The sequence below is a fragment of the Hoplias malabaricus genome, chromosome Y (genome assembly GCF_029633855.1).
Source record: "Hoplias malabaricus isolate fHopMal1 chromosome Y, fHopMal1.hap1, whole genome shotgun sequence".
NCBI lineage: Eukaryota > Metazoa > Chordata > Actinopteri > Characiformes > Erythrinidae > Hoplias > Hoplias malabaricus.
Genome location: NC_089820.1, coordinates 77847524 through 77867498, shown reverse-complemented (window position 1 = coordinate 77867498; position 19975 = coordinate 77847524). Strand labels below are relative to the sequence as shown.

The 19975-nt window shown below is 42.3% G+C and overlaps 2 protein-coding genes across 3 annotated transcripts; one reads left to right on the top strand and one right to left on the bottom strand.

The window, feature by feature from the left end:
• Positions 1-300: 300 nt before the first annotated feature.
• Positions 301-7015, bottom strand: LOC136679111 (armadillo repeat-containing protein 6-like). Of its 2 annotated transcripts, none has more exons than XM_066657413.1 (8): positions 6856-7015; positions 6592-6730; positions 4596-4681; positions 3892-4456; positions 3500-3645; positions 1916-2047; positions 1519-1656; positions 301-1093 (listed from the first exon to the last, which is right to left on the bottom strand). In XM_066657413.1, exons 2-8 carry the CDS (start codon positions 6710-6712, stop codon positions 881-883), a joined length of 1401 nt encoding a protein of 466 aa, XP_066513510.1. In that variant the 5' UTR covers positions 6713-6730; positions 6856-7015; the 3' UTR covers positions 301-880. The 2 variants fall into 2 exon arrangements, with proteins under 2 accessions (XP_066513510.1, XP_066513511.1); XM_066657414.1 differs by having other exon boundaries at positions 6860-7015.
• Positions 7016-7912: 897 nt separating this feature from the next.
• On the top strand, positions 7913-19868 carry LOC136678748 (elongation factor 2b-like). The gene is made up of 13 exons (XM_066656876.1): positions 7913-8111; positions 10697-10911; positions 11157-11338; positions 12196-12407; positions 12525-12703; positions 12786-12891; positions 13062-13314; positions 13688-13883; positions 14567-14933; positions 16106-16459; positions 18504-18686; positions 18918-19050; positions 19278-19868. Exons 1-13 carry the CDS (start codon positions 8109-8111, stop codon positions 19469-19471), a joined length of 2577 nt encoding a protein of 858 aa, XP_066512973.1. The 5' UTR covers positions 7913-8108; the 3' UTR covers positions 19472-19868.
• Positions 19869-19975: the final 107 nt, after the last annotated feature.

Below are 19975 nucleotides of genomic sequence, written 5' to 3'. Positions count from 1 at the left end.
GTTTCTTAGGCAAATGACATAAGAAACCCTGGCTGTTGGAACGCTGCATTTTTAAAGTGGAAATGCTCGACCATGACCCTGATTGCTTATTTCATTTTCCTTGAAACGTCATAAAAAATACCATTTTATTAACTTATATAATAATTAATAAATATTGCAGTTTAAAATCTCCAGTTTAGTCGCCAAAAATGTTTCAATTACACTTGAAATAATTACACTTGTAGCCATTAGCCAGGTGTTTGTTCACATTTGTAGGCTGAGATTGTTTTACATTGTTTTATAATTACCAAGCTATTGTTAGGGTGTCAATGAAGGCTTCAGTTCTCTAATTGTTTATTTATTTTTTAAAATCTTTAGCCCATAATACGAATCAATTACATTTCTCAATAAAATGTTAAGGAATGCAAATAAATGTAGCTCCTCTCATGCACAAAAACATGTTTCATATCACACCATGTGATGATGGGCACTGTCCGGGTTCTTCTTCAGGTTTAGTATACTGTGTCACAATGTGACGGAAGAGCAAAGCACTTTCTGAACTAAGTACACTTATTCCAAGAGCATTTCAGTGAATCAGTTCTCTCTGAGCTGTAAGGCAAGCTACTGAACCGCATGAAAAAAAACACACATTGGCATACACAAGTATATAAAGAAAAAAAACAATAATATTACAACAAATATAATTTAGAGTTGAACCCAACATATTTATACTGCAACAAATAAGAGAAATGATGGAACAGTGCATCTGTAAATAACTGCTTTTGGCCCTTAATCCAGTACAACCGAAGACTTAACCCTTTTTTGGTTGTGCAAATCCCCACTGATCAGTCTCTCTACACTTTTCCACAGTGAATGATGTAAAAACCTGACAAGTCCTTCTCTAGTGAGTTAGACTTCCTTTCTTGCCAGTCCAGAGTTCTCGAAGTTCCACCTGGCAACCAAGGTCTCGGAGGGCAGCCCTTCCTACATCGCCACAGTCTCTGTGAGAGACCAGAGCCTGACCAATGAGAGCCTCGGCTCCCATCTCCAAAATTGTCTGGCTGAAGTCACGGGTTCGAGCAACCAAGTTCCTCAGCAGCATGCAGGACTGTTTCTGTAACAATAACGAGAGAGCACTTTCAATTAGGGATGGAATATACAAGTGGATTATTTTCCGACCTATGGACAATAAACAATGTGCTAATAATAATTAAAAAAATAATAAGCAGTTACTGATATTGAATGAATAACTGTCATTATGAACTGATTGTTGGTACCTTGCATTGTTAATCGTTATTAGACGCAAACTGGTTTCTTCTGAAATCTAGGGGATTAATATGGAGTTTGTGCCCCTTTGCTGCAGTAACAGCCTCTACACTTCTAAGACTTTACATTTTTGTAAGGATTTGATTGAATTCAGAGCGGCACGGTGGCGCAGCAGGTAGTGTCGCAGTCACACTGCTCCAGGGTCCTGGAGGTTGTGGGTTCTAGTCCCGCTCCGGGTGACAATGAGGTGCTGCAATATTGCACTGTACTGACCTGCACATTGACTTCCGCTGGATGGGCCTTCATAGCCTGCAGAGCAGCCAGTGCCCCTCCATTCTCCATGATGACTTTGCAGTTATTAGGTTTCCTCAAAGCAAGCACACAGAGAGCAGCACAGCCCTGTTCACACACCTGAGACCCAAGCAAACACAACGTTAGGGACAGTCATCTCTGATAACATCTCAAGAGACGTTAAGGTGGTTTTCCTCGCAAGTCTTGAGGACCTAATGTCATGTAATCTGTGTATTCAACCATTAATAAACAACAGGATAATTATCTGTTAAGCTGAAACAAACACTGCTTTAATCCACATTAAAACAACCACTGTTCCCACTGTTATAACCCGGTTGGCCATCGTGTTCTGAATGATTACATTACATAGAGTACATACCTGTGCATTACTCATGTTGCGGTTTATTGCCATGACAATAAGTTCAGTCCCGCCTGCGTTCACAATGGCGTCCTTGACATCATCATTCCCTGCAATTGCCCGCAATGCACTTAAAACCTGCTTTACGAGGTCCTATTAAAAAATAAATAAAAAGAGGACACTCACTTGCATGTGTTTTAATTGGCGCTATATTGTTGCAGCGTGGTATGGTTGTAAATTAAAAAAGAAACATTAACAAGAATGTAAACATACCTATGTAAAACTCTCTGAAATAACATTTTCTAACATAGGGTCTGTCCCAAAACTTAGTGAGCTGTCTAACTCTGAGCATTTTACATCACAGTATACGTGCTCGCGACACGTACGCTGTCCCAATTCATAGATACCTCATTATGTTGTGTACCAAGATATCTTATTCTGGCAGCATTAAACCCTTCCTTAGCCACGAAGGCAATCCCAGGATGCTACGCGAGAACAACTCCTATCCATTTTGCTCTTCTTTCAGATCAAAAATAATTAAAATCGTGACAAAAACTGGAAGATTACAATCCACTGCACTGAGGTAAATAAACACCAGTTGTGTGTGGGGGCGGGAACAAGCCGTGATGCAATCGCTCTCTAACTAGAGCATCTCAATAATATGCCTCATGAGGACAGACGACCGTTAGAATGAGGTCTACTTAAACAGCAGTGTGCTCACTTACACAGCTCACTAGGTTTTTGGAAAGACCCATAGTTCCTACAGATCGGGGATGGGTTTCCCAAAAGCATCTTAGAACACAGAATGCTCTTAAGTAGTAGAGAGGGCATCACAGTGAACACCCTCTCCCTGTTAAGATTATCTTAACACTGGTGCCTCTTTAAGCCTGGCCCACACTACAGGATAATTGGGTCGATTTTGAGGCTGATTAAGTCCTCCCAACATTTGGAAGCAGTCACCCAATTTTACTGTTATTCGTGAACAATTCTCTTCCCAGATTATCCTATAAACGCTATGTTAATGTCAAGCCTGAAAGTTGATACGCCAATGAGAGTTGAGCTGGAGTTATTTCACTGTCATCCGCCATGTTTGTTTACATTCAGGCTGTGTCTGAAATCCAGCAGTATTCTGTAGGAGGAAGGTACAGAGTTGTGTCTGTATTTAAAGCTTGTTTAAAATTCTGCCTGTTTTTGCTCCAATATCTTTAGTTGTAATTATTTTGGCAACAAGAGCACAAGGCACCGTCTACTTTCTGTTTCAGACAGAGCCCTAGTGAGTGAGAAACACCCGCCTGCTCTCTGTATGTAGCATTTCTGGAGAAACGTCCTTGAGGTTTGGAGGAGCGGAGCTGCCTGTCGGTGTGTGTAATCGGAAAGTGTGTGGCTCATTCAGCGCGGATTGTGTAGTGTGGGGACTTTGAGTACTAACAACAAGCACAGACAAATCTGTGAAAAATGTCTTTGTGTGGGGCGTCTCACTTCTTCAACATCAGTTCGGATCTTTAAAATCCTGCAGCGTGAGCCAGGCATTATTCAGGTAACTCAAGAAACTGTTAATGTGTTGGAGGACACACAAGATAAGCATCACTGACAACAAACTTTTACCTGACAGTCCAAGCTGTCTGCCAGCAGCGTCATCATAAACTTCAGCCCTCCCAGGTCCACAATGTCCTGGCAGAATTCGTTTCTCACAGCCAAACGTGAAAGAGTGGCACACAGCTCGCTGAGAACTGATGTATTCTCAGGGTGGGCTGGAAGTAAGAATTTCAACATAGTTATATTCATTTAATGTATCCTCTAATATACAGGACACATGGGAATATGACCACTCAGGAAATGTCCTGCAGACACTTTACACTAATTTACACCACTGGGTTGAGAATGGTTCTCCAATGGTTCTGTGGTTAGAAACTGACCAGCTTTTAAGGACTTGTTTATGACAAACTTCTAAACTATATTCACTATACTGCAGCACCACTGATAATATGAGAACTCACCTTTAGCAGCTTCTACGATGACTTTCAGTCCATTGTGCTCCAAAACAATCATTTTGGCATGTTCGTGGGCATGGCCGAAAGGAACGCGCACATCATCATCAAAGGTCATGACCCTGAGAGCAGCGCACGCCTCCTTGACGACCTCATGTCGTTCAATATGCTTTGTGATGGTGCTGGTGAGCAGGGGCAGAACACCAGCCTTTACCAGGTCCTGTCTGTTCTGCTCGTGTTTCAGACAGCAGTGACGCAGCGTCCGGATGACCAGGAAAGCAACAGAAGGATCCTCCTGGTGGCTGCGTAAAGTGCCAATCAAAAACCCCTGGCCTTCAGGGTCCAGAAGGTCTGGCTGCCCATCTGTGAGGGCAGAAAGAGCAGCTAGAGCAGCAGAGAGCACCTCCTTGTCCTCGCCAGCACACTGGCAGCAGGAGAGGACTGTGGGGTAGGCTCCCTTCTGTGCTGCCAGGTAACGTTGAGCAAAGCTGAGGGAACACTGCTCTGTAAAGAGCTTCAAACCATCTACTGTGGATGAAGAGGACTCTAGTGCACTTTTCAGAGACTCCAGAGCCTGGACAAATTGTATAGGAAAATGGTATCAGATTGAGAGTGTTACCACAAAAAACAATAATGGCTTAATTATAACTTGGTGCTTCTATGTGTGCTTTAAAATCTCTGTTACATTACATTAAAATAAATGAAAAACATACCTGGAGAACTTCATGTGTCTGATCCTCTGTGGTTTCTTCAGATGAAGCTTTGGGCACTGCCTTCACAATGTTACTGAGGTCTACTCCTTTAAATGAGAGAATTCACAGGTAAATTATGTAAATTGTGTAAATTAATGGACAGTTAATTTAAAGTAGAAATACATTTTGGAAATGCCTGCAAGTGGTGGTGGTAGGGACCAGATATCTGAAAGCTGTGATTAAAATAGTTATTACACTTATTATACATCATCTAAAGGATCCCATATTTTGTCCTAAGCTGTAAAAAAAAAGTTATTTTGCAAACTTAAATGTCTGGCTATAGACAATTACAGAGTCTCCATTTCTAAATGCAGAGATATTTATTCTTTTTAAAATATTATTAGGCGGCTTGGTGGCGCAGCAGGTAGTGTCACAGTCACACAGCACCTGGGGCCTGGAGGCTGTGGGATCAATTCCCGCTCTGCGTGACTGTCTGTGAGGAGTGTGGTGTGTTCTCCCTGTGTTTGCGTGGGTTTCCTCCGGGTGACTGTCTGTGAGGAGTGTGGTGTGTTCTCCCTGTGTCTGCGTGGGTTTCCTCTGGGTGACTGTCTGTGAGGAGTGTGGTGTGTTCTCTCTGTTTCTGCATGGGTTTCCTCCGGGTGACTGTCTGTGAGGAGTGTGGTGTGTTCTCCCTGTGTCTGCGTGGGTTTCCTCCGGGTGACTGTCTGTGAGGAGTGTGTTGTGTTCTCCCTGTGTCTGTGTGGGTTTCCTCTGGGTGACTGTCTGTGAGGAGTGTGTTGTGTTCTCCCTGTGTCTGTGTGGGTTTCCTCTGGGTGACTGTCTGTGAGGAGTGTGGTGTGTTCTCCCTGTGTCTGTGTGGGTTTCCTCCGGGTGACTGTCTGTGAGGAGTTGGTTTTTTCTCCCCGTGTCCCCGTGGGTTTCCTCCGGGTGCTCCGGTTTCCTCCCACAGTCCAAAAACACACGTTAGTAGGTGGACTGGCGACTCAAAAGTGTCCGTAGGTGTGAATGTATGTGTGTGTGTCTGTGTTGCCCTGTGAAGGATTGGCACCCCCTCCAGGGTGTATTCCCGCCTTGCGCCCAATGATTCCAGGTAGGTTCTGGACCCACCGCGACCCTGAACTGGATAAGCGCTTACAGATAATGAATGAATGAATGAATGAATAAATATTATTTTTTACCACTATTTCAAATGAGGTTCCCGGGCGGCGGTGGATAGTAAATATATTTTTCCTACAGAGCCCTGCTGCTGATATCACTTCAAAACAACTAAATTATGAATGAGAACAACTTCAAAACCTGTACGAAAGGCTGAATAATGCCAGTGAAATACTTAGTAAAGAGTGGGAACACCTTAATAATGTGAGAACTATTTAATAATGCATTGTAATAAGATATTTTAAATACCTCTTTTTGTATCTCATTTCCTTGCCTTAGGAAGTCATGCCCTTGAATTTTTAAGGCACCGTCCAGTCATTGTTTAAACACTAAAAACTCGTTTCTGTTCATCAACATTAACATTTAACGTCTTCACCTTACTTCAGAATCCATGGATCTAAATGTACACCCACCCATCCATCACTCGTCCCTGCCCCTGCCTCACAAGTTCATGTGAATGGTTACTCAGACTTATGACATAAAAAACATTGACTGTCTGAATTCGCCCTTCAGAGACGCCGTCTCTGGAACACTACAGTTCTCAAGTGGAAATGCTCAGCCGTGGAGTTGAGTGCTTAACCCACTCATACTACATCTTATACATATTTAAAATAAAAAAATAAAAAATAAATAAATAAAACACTGAATGTCTTTGAATTTTTCACACACTTTAATTTATTTTAAAGGGATGTCAGCAGCAGGCCTCCCCAGATGCCTATCCCCACCAATGAAGAAAACATCTAACTAGGAACATTTCACTGAAATAGTACGTTTCAAATGAAACACGTTGAATGAACATTTTACAGCACTGTGGTGTTAAAGAATGGTGTCATTACTTTACCTTGAGACTCAAACTGTTCAATAGCTTCTCTCAGGGCTTCACACTCGTCCATCTCGAAGTCATCGATATTTTCCCTCACCACAGCGTCGAATGTCTCTTGAGTAATCCTGCGTTTTGCCATGTCTGGGAAACGGAGGAGCTACACACACACAAAAATGATTGAAAAATAACTTAAACACAGAAAAAGACGAACAGGACGCAGTCAGATGTTGCTACAATTGGGACAGGGCTAATAGTGATAATGAATGAATGCAGTAAATGTACCAACGGTCAACAACTGCGTTAATCGTCTCGGAATGACCCTTATTCAAAAGTCTTGTCTGTAACCTTTAAAAAACAGTTAAACACATCACGAATATAAACCGTTCCTCTCGCAGACAGCGGCTAATGATAAAGCTAACGTCCCGCCCCACTCACTGGTCTCTAGGCTCTTACGCTAACAGCGTAAACACCGCCTCGCTAGCTACTACATACGTGACGTAAACGTACGTCTGTGAATCGCAAAACCTACCTTGGGTCCGTTTGTGAATAAGACTCGGGTTGAATACAGGGTTCCGCCTTTGTACATTTATTAGTACACAATAAAACATACTTTATTTCTAATGATTCCAGCTAAACGTGTAATCCACAAACGTAAAACCAAAATAAAATTCAGTTATTAAGATGTAAATGAGTTTTATTTTATGTTAAACAGAACAATGGTGGAGTTCGCCTTCCACCAGAACAATGGTGATGTTTTTCTTAAAACAATTTAAAATAATGTGTTTTTCTATAAATATGTAATTTAATGCGTATTCAAAAATGATGTTAAATTATTTTAAGTGGACCTCCACCACTGTTTAAACGTCTATAAATGTTTTAGTCGTGGTTATTTTCTGTTCAGAAACTGCTTCTTTAGAGTATAGAAATTAGATGTCTGAGGAATGGAGAGATATATGTTGGCAGTTGTGCAGCAAAATTGCGCCTAAATAATGAGGCAATAGCAACATCGCTTATAAAACCGGTGTAAATTCACTGTTGATTTTGGAGAGGAATTAAAATGCCTGATTTGTGGTACAAATATGATCATGCCTTGCTCCAGTCACCACCACTCCAAACAGAGCAAAGCAGTTCCTTTACAACGAACCACTTAATGTCAGACACTCTGAATGCATTTGTTTATATCTCAGTGAGTGAATAATGCAGACAATTTTTAAAAAACGGTGGAGATGTCCTTTATAAGACCTGTTCAGGACCTTGGTCAGCTCCCCTGAGCTGTGGAAATGCGTCCAACGCGAACCTGCGATCACGTGATGCACGTGTATAAATCTGGAGCCATGATATAATGTCATTTACTGGTGGCATTTACTCTGCAAATTGTGCATGGGAGCTTATTGGCACTGACAACAGCAGCAGCATCACACGCACATTGTCATCACGCTGCGTGGAGGCCTACGTTTCGGTATAAAAGCGTGTCCTTTCTCACGCAAGCTGTACATTCTGCTGCATCTGAGGCTCTGAGAGGAACACCTGTCAAAATGGTGAGTGTTTGAAGTGTCTTGATCGTCACTCCTCCTATGATAGGCAGCTACTTCAAATGTGGATTTTATAAAGTTCGAATTGAGTACACATTACTGTTGAATGCTTGAACCTGGATTATCTAGATTAAATAAAACGTAACCGCTCTGACAGTCTGTATCTGACCAGCACACGAAGAGCTGATTAACATCAATCCTAAAATGTTTCACGACTTCCTATCTGCCTGCTCCTTCTTGAAATACTAGGTTCCACCTTAAACAATGAATATACATAGACCTACTGGAGTTTTGCTGTATAGCCAACACTAATAAAAACATTAACCAAAACTAAACTTGGATTCTTCACTTATTTCAATCTTCCCCTCTACTTTAAATGGCGCAATAGTTAACGTTACATTCTAACGCCTCATGATGTGTATACGGTCGACGCAGTTTATCTAAAACGCTGTTAAGTTGACGTCTTATTCGCCAGCTTTGGTATTCTTCGTTCCACCTTAAATGCAGTATCGGCTTTTCTGGCGCCTGTTGGTAGCTACGCAACTGCTGCGCCGTTTAAGGTGGAACGAAGTTTCCAAACAGAAGTCAACTTCGGCTTGGTTTTCTAGATTAAAAGTACACAATATAATCACCCTATGTACGAAAACTGCTGCATCATTTACGATTCTTTTTAATAAAAATCAAACCTTAGTGTTATGTACATACACGGCACCACAAAGCGCAAGAATGTTGCAGCTGCATTATTTAAGGTGGAGCGGGAAATTAATATAAGAAACAGGCGTAAGCTTTACCTCTAGAACATAGAGTATACGTTCTGTAGACATTATCAGATTATACTACAATATAACTGATTCAGCATTTAAGGTGGAAGAGCACATTCTGATAAGAATTCAAAAGAATGTTCTAGATGTTTTTCAGTACCCACCACTAAGCGCCAAGCTATAGGTTTAAACTGCTACGCATTCAAGGTTCATTCTAATCTGAAGCTGTGATTAAGACGTTGCTGCTCCATTTAAGGAGTAACAGTACTGTCTAATAAGCTGGTGAATGTTGCTGCGCCATTTAAGGTGGAACGGAACAGTGAAAACCTTCATCCTAATGGGCTAGATAAACTGTAAACACACCACATTAAACGTGTACACTTTACACAGTTCCAGTTCAGCCTGTTCTGTTGTTTTTGTGCAGACTGGCTGGATGGTCAGTTGTGTAATGAATGATGCAACCAAGTGTAAGGAAAGGGGTGTAGCACTTTTGGCCACTGGGGAGTCAAGCTCAAATTAATCCGGATAATGGAATTGAAAACGTTAAGAAAAGCCCTGCTGCAGCTGCATTTAGCTAGATTTATCTATTTCATTGGTAGGTTATAGTTATTTACTGTATGTGGTGATATACGTCAGATTTAGTCTACACATATTGATGCAGATTTATCCACCTCTTGTAAGGGAAGATAATAATTCAGACACTTTTACTGCATGTTTATTTGTTGCATATGTTCGTTTCAATTTTTACACATATTGAGATTTTGGAATTTGTGCTTAGAACTATGAATAAATCAGATCTTAGTAGCAATTAATAGCAATTAATTAATTCAGTAATTAATTTTCGTAAACCACTTCACCTTGATTAGGGTTGCACCCTGGCCACACACACACACACTTGCTCAAACCTGTTGACAATTTTGCATACACAATCTCCTCACCAGCAGTGACCCCAAGTGAAGCGAAACGTGATCAGTCCATACAAATTAACAGCCTTAAGACTACATTATAAAGTCATTTTATTTTTTCAGTCCTGTGGTTTAGATGCCTGTTGGCTCCCCCAGGTTTTAAGGATGGACTCAACAGACTTAAATCTTTCATACATTTTATTCCAGGATCACTTTGAGTGGTATCACTGAAAAGTGGAAGGATTTAGGAACAACAGAGTTTCAGCCAAGAAGTGGCATACCATGTAAAGTTACAGAGTAGGCACCAAGTGCTCAGGTGCCTAAGTGCTTAGTCACCAATACTCTGCTAATTCCATAACTGTAGATTTCCAAACCTCCTCTGGCATTAAAATCAACTGAATACTTCTAACTTTGTGGGAACAGTTTGTGGACCGCACTTATTTATATTTATTCCAGTGTGACTGTGCTCCAGTGCACAAAGCAAGGTCCATGAAAACATGGTTGGGGGAGTTTGGAAAGTAAGAACTTGATTGGACCCACACAGAGCTCTCATCTCAAACCCATCAAACACCTTTGGCATAAACCTCTCTTTTGAACGCTTTTCTGGATGAACAGGCTAATATTCCACAGACACACTCCAAAATCTTGTAGAAAACCTATGGATTTAAAATGGGGTCTACTGTTGGTGTAATGCGTAGGTTTAGAATATTGCCTATAGAAGCCTTGCAGGCCTTATTATTGTATTACACGTTTTGTTTTGACAGCATGCTTGGAGTCATTATCTTGTCAAAACCTCCATCTGTTATTGCTAAAATAAAAGATGCCCGAAATTTTGTTACCTCTACACATATCTGCCCTTGATATGTGTGAATATATGCATTTGTTTCATTATTTCCTCTGACCTTGAGTATGTTCTGCCTCTCAGGTGAACTTCACAGTGGATCAGATCCGTGCCATCATGGACAAGAAGTCCAACATTCGTAATATGTCTGTGATTGCGCATGTGGACCATGGCAAGTCCACTCTCACCGACTCGCTCGTGTCCAAAGCTGGCATCATTGCCTCGGCTCGGGCCGGAGAGACTCGCTTCACAGACACACGCAAAGATGAGCAGGAGCGCTGCATCACCATCAAATCCACGTAAGCAGCACCTGAGAGAGGCAGCATGACATCTGTCGTAAGATGCAATGAAAGGGTGATCACATATTTATGAATGATCATAATATATTTATTAAGGCCTGTAATGACTTTCCGAGCTCTGCAGCATGACTACAATGGGTTATAACATATTAATGAAGGCTGTTAAATGTGTTTGTTGTATGTGTCAATATAACTGCTATATGCACCTGTTAATACAGATATGCCCCATTTATCTCCATCTTCAGGGCAATCTCCATGTACTACGAGCTGAGCGATAACGACCTGGCCTTCATTAAGCAAACTAAGGAGGGTTCTGGGTTCCTTATCAACTTGATCGACTCTCCTGGACATGTGGACTTTTCTTCAGAGGTGACAGCTGCCCTGAGGGTCACTGATGGAGCTCTGGTGGTAGTGGATTGTGTGTCCGGTAAGACTCATATACACCATTTCATTATGCATTATACATTATACTTACTGTAAATGTAGTTTATCAGCAATTAATCAGTTAATCTTGCCTTTCCTAAGTTTATCCCCCCTCCGTTTTAAAGAGACGGGACCTGAAACTGGACGTTCTAAACATTCATTCATTATCTGTAACCGCTTATCCAATTCAGGGTTGCGGTGTGTCCAGAGCCTACCTGGAATCATTGGGCGCAAGGCGGGAATACACCCTGGAGGGGGCGCCAGTCCTTCACAGGGCAACACAGACACACACACATTCACTCACACACTCATACCTACGGACAATTTTGAGTCGCCAATCCACCTACCAACGTGTGTTTTTGGACTGTGGGAGGAAGCCGGAGCACCCGGAGGAAACCCACACGGACACGGGGAGAACACACCAACTCCTCGCAGACAGTCACCTGGAGCGGGAATCGAACCCACAACCTCCAGGCCCCGTGTGACTGCGACACTACCTGCTTCACCACCGTGAGAGGTGTGCTGGGGAGAGTGCTGCTGTGGTGTTTGATCCTTGTGGCGTTTTGACCAAAGCCTGGTCACAGATGTTTCATTAAGACACCAGACCTGTGTTCACTTGCAGAAAAGTGGTACAATATGTTCTCTAAAAGACTGAGGTTTGTGTTTAGAAGTGTGGAAAAATATCAGTTTTATTTTGGAAAATTCTAAGTAGGTTTTTAGAAAAGAATGAAAGCTGTAACAAAGGCAAAATATTATAAAACAAAGACATTATATTTATTTTTACTGGTACTAAATATAATGCCTTAAAATGGTTTAAAATATGAATTGTATCGTTGCTAATCGATCCCTCTGTCTCCCCAGGAGTCTGTGTACAGACAGAGACGGTGCTCAGGCAGGCCATAGCCGAGCGCATTAAACCTGTGCTGATGATGAATAAGATGGACCGGGCCCTTCTGGAGCTGCAGCTGGAGCCTGAAGAGCTCTTCCAGACATTCCAGCGTATTGTCGAGAACGTCAATGTGATAATCTCCACCTACGGAGAAGACGAAAATGGGCCCATGGGTAACATCATGGTGAGAAAGGTCTTCTCTAACCTTCTCTAGCCTCCTTTACCCACGGATTAACAGGCCATAGATTACCTCTCTCTCTCTCTTTCTCTCTCTCTCTCTCTCTCTCTCTCTCTCTCTCAGATTGACCCGGTGGTGGGTACAGTAGGGTTTGGGTCTGGTCTTCATGGCTGGGCTTTTACTCTGAAGCAGTTTGCTGAGATGTACGTTGCAAAGTTTGCAGCAAAAGGCGAAGGTCAGCTGGGGCCAGCAGAGCGCTGCAAGAAGGTGGAGGATATGATGAAGAAACTGTGGGGGGACAGGTAGTGCACACATTGAAACGGATTACCATTGTTTCTTTAATTACCTCAGATCTGATAGCATTATTCCCCTGGTGTCCTTTAGGTATTTTGATCCAGCCACTGGGAAGTTCAGTAAGACGGCTACAGGACCGGATGGGAAGAAACTACCTCGCACTTTTGCCCAGCTCATCCTGGACCCCATCTTTAAAGTATTTTTATGATTACAGACAGTAGAAATGGAAGTAGACAGTGAAGTGTTTTTTGGTGGTGTTCCAGTTGGTTTTTAGGAGACCCTATTTCTGTATACTTTTATATAATTGAATTGTTCTTCTGCATATGAAGCAACAGTGATGCATCATTTCATTGCTCTTCCTCACAGGTATTTGACGCAATCATGAACTTTAAGAAGGAGGAGACGTCTAAGCTGATAGAGAAGCTGGACATTAAGCTGGACCAGGAGGACCGCGATAAGGAGGGGAAGCCTTTGCTGAAGGCTGTGATGCGCCGTTGGCTTCCTGCTGGAGAAGCTCTGCTGCAGATGATTACAATCCACCTGCCGTCTCCCGTCACTGCGCAGAGGTACCGCTGTGAGCTGCTGTATGAGGGGCCTGGAGATGACGAGGCCGCCATGGGTACGATTCTCCAGTACCAGACTGCAAATCTATTTTACCCCAAACGTAGAACTTAATCAGTGCGGTCCCAGGATACTGATGAGTGTACTTTGTTGTTGTGTTTGTTTGCTTTTAGCTGCCAGTATAGATACATGAACGTTGGTTTAGTGGGACATGATGATTTCTTGTTGCCCCCAATGACCTCCTGATGCCAGATATAGCTGCTAATGCTGTTTGAGCTATGCTAAATGGTACTTTTTTATAGATATGTGTCAAAACATCATAAACAATTAAATCTAGACTTTGCTTTAAGGGGAAAACTGTTTAAACTGGATATTCTCGTCTCCCCCCGAGGAGGACTGTGGTAAAAATGTTCTCTCTCACTCTTTCTCAGGAATTAAAAACTGTGACCCTAAAGCTCCACTGATGATGTACATCTCCAAGATGGTGCCCACCTCTGACAAAGGCAGATTCTATGCATTTGGCCGTGTGTTTTCTGGCTGTGTGTCCACTGGGCAGAAAGTAAGGATCATGGGACCCAACTTTACTCCCGGAAAGAAAGAGGACCTCTATCTCAAACCCATCCAGAGGTACACAGTAGACACACGGCTTTATTGGAGTTATTCTAGATATTCATTCATTATCTGTAACCCTTATCCAGTTCAGGGTTGTGGTGGGTCCAGAACCTACCTGGAATCATTGGGCACAAGGCAGGAATACACCCTGAAGGGGGCGCCAGTCTTTCACAGGGCAACACACACACCCCTACCTACGGACACTTTTGAGTCACCAATCCACCTACCAACGTGTGTTTCTGGACTGTGGGAGGAAACTGGAGCACCTGGAGAAAACCCACGCGGACACAGGGAGAACACACCAACTCCTCACAGACAGTCACCCGGAGCGGGACTCGAACCCACAACCTCCAGGCCCCTGGAGCTGTGTGACTGTGACACTACCTGCTGGGCCACCGTGCTGCCCTATTCTAGAGATTGTGGTTATTATAACAATTGAATATAAGAGTTGAATTAGCAGTCTTGTTTCTGTAGTTTTTTGACATCTAAACCATCAGAAATAAGTCTGAAATGCATCCTTTAATCTACTCTATGCAGAAATACTTATTAGATAATCACAAATAACTTTTATTTTGTAATTATATGTTTACATTTAAATTATTTAGTAATAATGCAGTACAAACAACCACCTGTTTGTACCTAAAAGAAGCTTGTTAAGAAGCTTTGCTAACATTTTACATCTCTTTCCTGTTTTGCAGGACCATCCTGATGATGGGGCGCTACGTGGAGCCCATTGAGGACGTTCCCTGTGGAAACATTGTCGGCCTGGTGGGTGTCGACCAGTTCCTGGTCAAAACTGGGACCATCACAACATACGAACAGGCTCACAACATGCGCGTGATGAAGTTTAGTGTGAGCCCCGTGGTGCGTGTGGCAGTGGAGGCCAAAAACCCAGCAGACCTGCCCAAACTGGTGGAGGGCCTGAAGCGCCTGGCCAAGTCTGACCCCATGGTGCAGTGCATCATCGAGGAGTCGGGGGAGCACATCATCGCAGGAGCTGGAGAACTGCACCTAGAGATCTGTTTAAAGGACCTGGAAGAGGACCATGCCTGTATCCCTCTCAAGGTGAGGAGGACCAGGATTAGAAGTGTGTTTGAGGCGGAGACCGAATATAGAGGTGGGGCTGTGTAGTTTAATATGGAAATTGATTTTTGTGATGTATTTATTATTATTTTCCACAAAAATAAATAAATAAATAAAACAAATCAGATAATAATAACAAAACCAGAAACGAACATACACAAGCACTGCATTCCTTACATTGATAGAGCTCTAATAAGGTCAGTGTCTTTAGTTCACGTATTTCTGAGCCAACAATCTGATTGGTTGGAATTTGTGTTCTCTTTACTATAATATTCTTTAATATTCCCTTTATTTTTTAGTGCTAACTAATTTCTAAGGCTGAAGTTCGATGAGAAAGTGCTCTTGCAGATTTCTTTGAAAATCTGATAGCAAGTGTCCCCATAAAAATAGTGGAAGCTGAACAAAATGTGAAGAATGGAAACTTATTTTTTTATTATATTATTATATATAGTATTTATTTAACTAAACCAAACTTTTCAATATGTAAACAGGTCAAATCCTCACATTTGTCCAGCACTTTAATTGTGTTTTATTAACGGCCTACACCATTCATTCATTCATTCATTATCTGTAACCCTTATCCAGTTCAGGGTCGCGGTGGGTCAAGAGCCTACCTGGAATCATTGGGTGCAAGGTGGGAATACACCCTGGAGGGGGCGCCAGTCCCTCACAGGGCAACACACACTCTCACTCACATACTATGGACACTTTTGAGTCTCCAATCCACGTACTAACGTGTGTTTTTGGACTGTGGGAGCAGCATGGGTAGTGGGTACATTCCTGTTAATTGCCACTAGGTGGCAGTGGTTACCAAAACATGTTGGGGAAAGCTATAATTATTATCCACGTTTTTGATTATGTATTTTTCTTCTTATCACAATATTATAATAAATAAATAATAATAAATCACTTACACAATCTAGGCCAAAATAGCTTTTAAAAATAACGTTTTATTGACATTTTCTAGAAATCTACTAATACATTTCTTACTTTACAAGCCTTGTATAAAAGGTTCTGCTAACTGACAAACTCATGTTGGATTTGTTCATTCTGAACATAGTACACTTCAGAACTGTGACATATCTCTCCCTTCCTCTCTCTCTCTCTCTCTCTCTCTGTCTGTCTTACACACACACATCTCTATCATTCTCCAGAAATCAGACCCAGTTGTGTCCTACAGAGAGACCGTGAGTGAGGAGTCTGATCAGATGTGTTTGTCCAAATCTCCAAACAAGCACAATCGTCTATATATGAAGGCACAGCCCTTCCCTGAAGGCCTGGCTGAGGATGTGGAGAAGGGGGATGTGTCTGCTAGGCAGGAGCTGAAGGCCCGCGCCCGCTACCTCGCTGATAAATATGAGTGGGAGGTCACAGAGGCTCGAAAAATCTGGTGCTTTGGGCCCGACGGGACTGGACCCAACATCCTGGTGGACGTGACCAAGGGTGTGCAGTACCTCAACGAGATCAAAGACAGCGTGGTGGCCGGCTTCCAGTGGGCCACCAAAGAGGTGAGGTGCAGGAAGCCACACAGGTATATGCTACTACTGCTATTCTAACATTTATAGTCAGAATTTAGTGAATATTACAAGTACATTTTCTCATCTTTATGTGGTTAGTCAGTGGCCTAAGGTTTGTGTCTTTTTAGCTTTAAAACTAGAAAAAAATAATTTTCTGAAAAAATGGCAGTATGATTGTGCAGAAAGTGGTTGCTAGGGTTTTACTGTGTGGTTGAAATGTTTGGTGGTTGATAGGTGCTTGTTAGGGTGTTGCTAGGTGGTTACTATGGTATCCAAAGTTGTTGCTGTGATGTCACAAGGCGGTGTTATGGTGTTCCAAGTAGTAAAGTTCTTGCTTTAGTAATCCCAGATGAACACAAATATGTTACATGGTGTCTGCAAAAGCAAAAAGAGGTGGTCAGAATCACAAATTTTGTTACATTATAAGTTGACATCTTTGCAACTACGTGAGATACCATATCAACTGCAACAGCTAAGTCATCACCTAGGATAGATAACACAGCAACATAAGCTCGATTCATTCGAACGAATCGGCTCTTTTGAACTCTTTGATTTGATTAATGATTTAATGTGATATTGAGTGAAGTTTTCTTCTCAATGTTTTTTTTTTTCTCAACCGACTCAATGTTTTTTTTTTTATTATTATTTAATTATGTTTATGATCCAATGGCTATTTGAATCGTAACATTCAGATGAATCGGTTCGGTGGAATGAATCAAGATTCTCATGACGAGCTGATTCACTTTGAAGCCTCATATTGTCTACGAGGGGACGTGCTATATCCTGCCTCCCGGTGGCGTAAGCGGTTAATACAAAGGCGCCCGAGTCTGAGTTCCCGCTGCAGCAGGGGTTCAAATCTCGCGTCAGAGTTCCTTAACCAAGCTGTGAGGTCTGTGATGAGAAATCATGCACCACGCTGAAGACATGATGTACAACCTTACCACAGTATCTGAGACCTACACAGTTACCTGTTTTACAATTAACATCATATTCAGACAATAAATGTAGCACTCCATTGTGTACATCACGTCAGATTAGAGGCATTAATTAAGCACAGGAAAGTACTAGAATTAATAAGAAGTCTCACTTTTCTTTTCTTTTAATTACAGCACTGTTACTTTCATAAAATATTTAGTTTATACGGTGTTATCCCAGTAAACAAGGAACGTTCCTGGACGTTCAAAATAGGTCTAAAAGTAGTCTGTCCGTCAAGGACATATTTTAAACGTCAGTGGACGTCCAAAATCCATCTTAATAAGTTAGTTATTAAGTGGTGAAAAATCGACAACATCAGTGGACGTCCAAAATGCATATTATTCAAGTAATTTATTTCGGGACCAATTAATAACGTCAATGGACGTCCAAAATACGTCTAATAGTCGTCTTTTCAATGTCTGTGTTTGGACGTCTTTTCAACTTTCATTTTCAACCTTAAGAGGACGTTGATTAGACGGCAGTCATTACGTTATTTCAACGTTGAATCAACGGTTAAATGTTTACTGGGATCGCAGTAATTAAAACTCATAACACTGCCCCCTATGGGCCTAATGATTTATATCTGTCCAGTACCTTGAGTTACCAGTCTAAGAGCTGTACAATCTGGAGAAACCTTTGCAACCCCCCAGCTTATCTAATGTTTCTTTTTAAATAAATGGTATTAATAGGTTATTTGCCCCCCTCTGCTGCAGTAACAGCCTCTACTCTTCTGGGAAGGCTTAAGACTAGATGCTGAGACCGTCCTGTGTGGATATGGTTGCAGTCTGCTACAAGAACTTCAGTGAGGTCAGGTACTGATGGTAGATGATTTTGAAGTCTATCCCGAGGTAATGATGGAGCTCCAGCACTCGGGAGTACACTTTCACTACCACACAGCTCAAGGTGTTATAGCTCTCTAGCCCACGCTTGGCATTGAGTATGGTGTTTGTGTGTCCACAATGGGTGCAACTTAAAGGGGCTGAATTTACTAATTATAAAGGGGTATCTAGAAATGTAATATATGATTGTGAACCCTTTTGTACTATTTTTCTCCTGTCAGGGGGCACTGTGTGAGGAGAACATGCGTGCGATCCGCTTCGACATCCACGATGTGACCCTGCACGCTGATGCAATTCACCGTGGTGGCGGTCAGATCATTCCCACTGCCCGCAGGGTGCTGTACGCCTGCCAGCTGACCGCCGAACCCAGGCTCATGGAGCCCATCTATCTGGTGGAGATCCAAGTCAGTGTCACGCTCTCTCTCACACACACACACACATAGCTGCTTTTTCTATGGTGTATTAAACACGTTGCTTTCTATCAAGTCATTAATTCGAATGAGGTTACAAATTCCTGGTAATTTATTACATATTTCTAGTTACTAATTAACAAGAACAGTATTTTGTCGCTGTTGCTTGGAGTCCCAGGTACTGAGTGCTTTGTTTGTTGATGCCCTGTTGTGATTTCTCCTCAGTGTCCAGAGCAGGTGGTTGGGGGGATCTATGGTGTGCTGAACAGGAAGAGAGGTCATGTGTTTGAGGAGTCTCAAGTCATGGGGACCCCCATGTTTGTGGTCAAGGCCTATCTGCCAGTCAATGAGTCCTTTGGTGAGTGAGATGTATGCCCACTTACCAGGGTTACACCAATAGTGTTTTAGATGGTTTGTGGTCCAGTGGCTCAATAGCAGATACATGGTCATTTACTTAAAGTGATTTTCCTGCATCATCACACACTTGCCTCAGCCCTCAATGGGTTAAGTTGTCTCAAATAGACTATGACTGGTATCAACTTATTAATAACCCTGTATTACCATATGTCCTTCCTGTGTCTCCAGGCTTCACAGCCGACCTTCGCTCGAACACAGGTGGTCAGGCTTTCCCTCAGTGTGTGTTTGACCACTGGCAGATTCTCCAAGGAGACCCTAAAGACCCTGCCTCAAGACCTTCCCAGATCGTGGCAGAGACGCGCAAACGCAAAGGCTTGAAAGAAGGCATACCTCCACTCGACAACTTCCTGGACAAGTTATAAAAAGACATAGCAGAGTCCCTTGCTTGTTTAATTTCACCTCTTTCTCACTACCACCCACCACAACCACACCTTCACCTCTTTTTCCTCTCTCTCCCTCTGAGTCTCAAATAGCTCTATGCTCCCCGTATAGTGTTCTAAATTAGGACATTGTGGCATCTACACTTAGTGCACTACTTAGTGCCCTACATGTCTGTAGGGAGTACAGTTTCGTTTGAGACTCAGCCCATTCCTTCCTTCCACTACACACACTATTCACTTCCTCCTCCTAATGTAGTGGTAAGGGCAGGACTGTACATAGCACTAAAGCACCATGACACATTTCCACAATGGAAACATGTACTGTGGCACATAATGTTTTAAAAGCTTGTAAATCTTAATACACTATAAATAAATACATTACGATCACTGATTATCTAGTGGGTTTCTTGGCATGTTCAAACACACCACGGATCAAAATTGCTGCTAAACTCTAAGCATTATTTATGTTTTATTTGTCGCACCTTT

Excerpts from the sequence above, each read along its gene's own strand:
- LOC136679111 (XM_066657413.1), bottom strand. The coding sequence starts at position 6,712 with ATGGCAAAACGCAGGATTACTCAAGAGACATTCGACGCTGTGGTGAGG. Across the intron at positions 4,457-4,595 it reads AGACACATGAAGTTCTCCAG|GCTCTGGAGTCTCTGAAAAG; the intron begins GTATGTTTTTCA and ends CAATTTGTCCAG. Across the intron at positions 2,048-3,499 it reads CAGACAGCTTGGACTGTCAG|GACCTCGTAAAGCAGGTTTT; the intron begins GTAAAAGTTTGT and ends ATTTTTTAATAG.
- LOC136678748 (XM_066656876.1), top strand. Across the intron at positions 11,339-12,195 it reads GGTAGTGGATTGTGTGTCCG|GAGTCTGTGTACAGACAGAG; the intron begins GTAAGACTCATA and ends CTGTCTCCCCAG. Across the intron at positions 13,884-14,566 it reads TATCTCAAACCCATCCAGAG|GACCATCCTGATGATGGGGC; the intron begins GTACACAGTAGA and ends CCTGTTTTGCAG.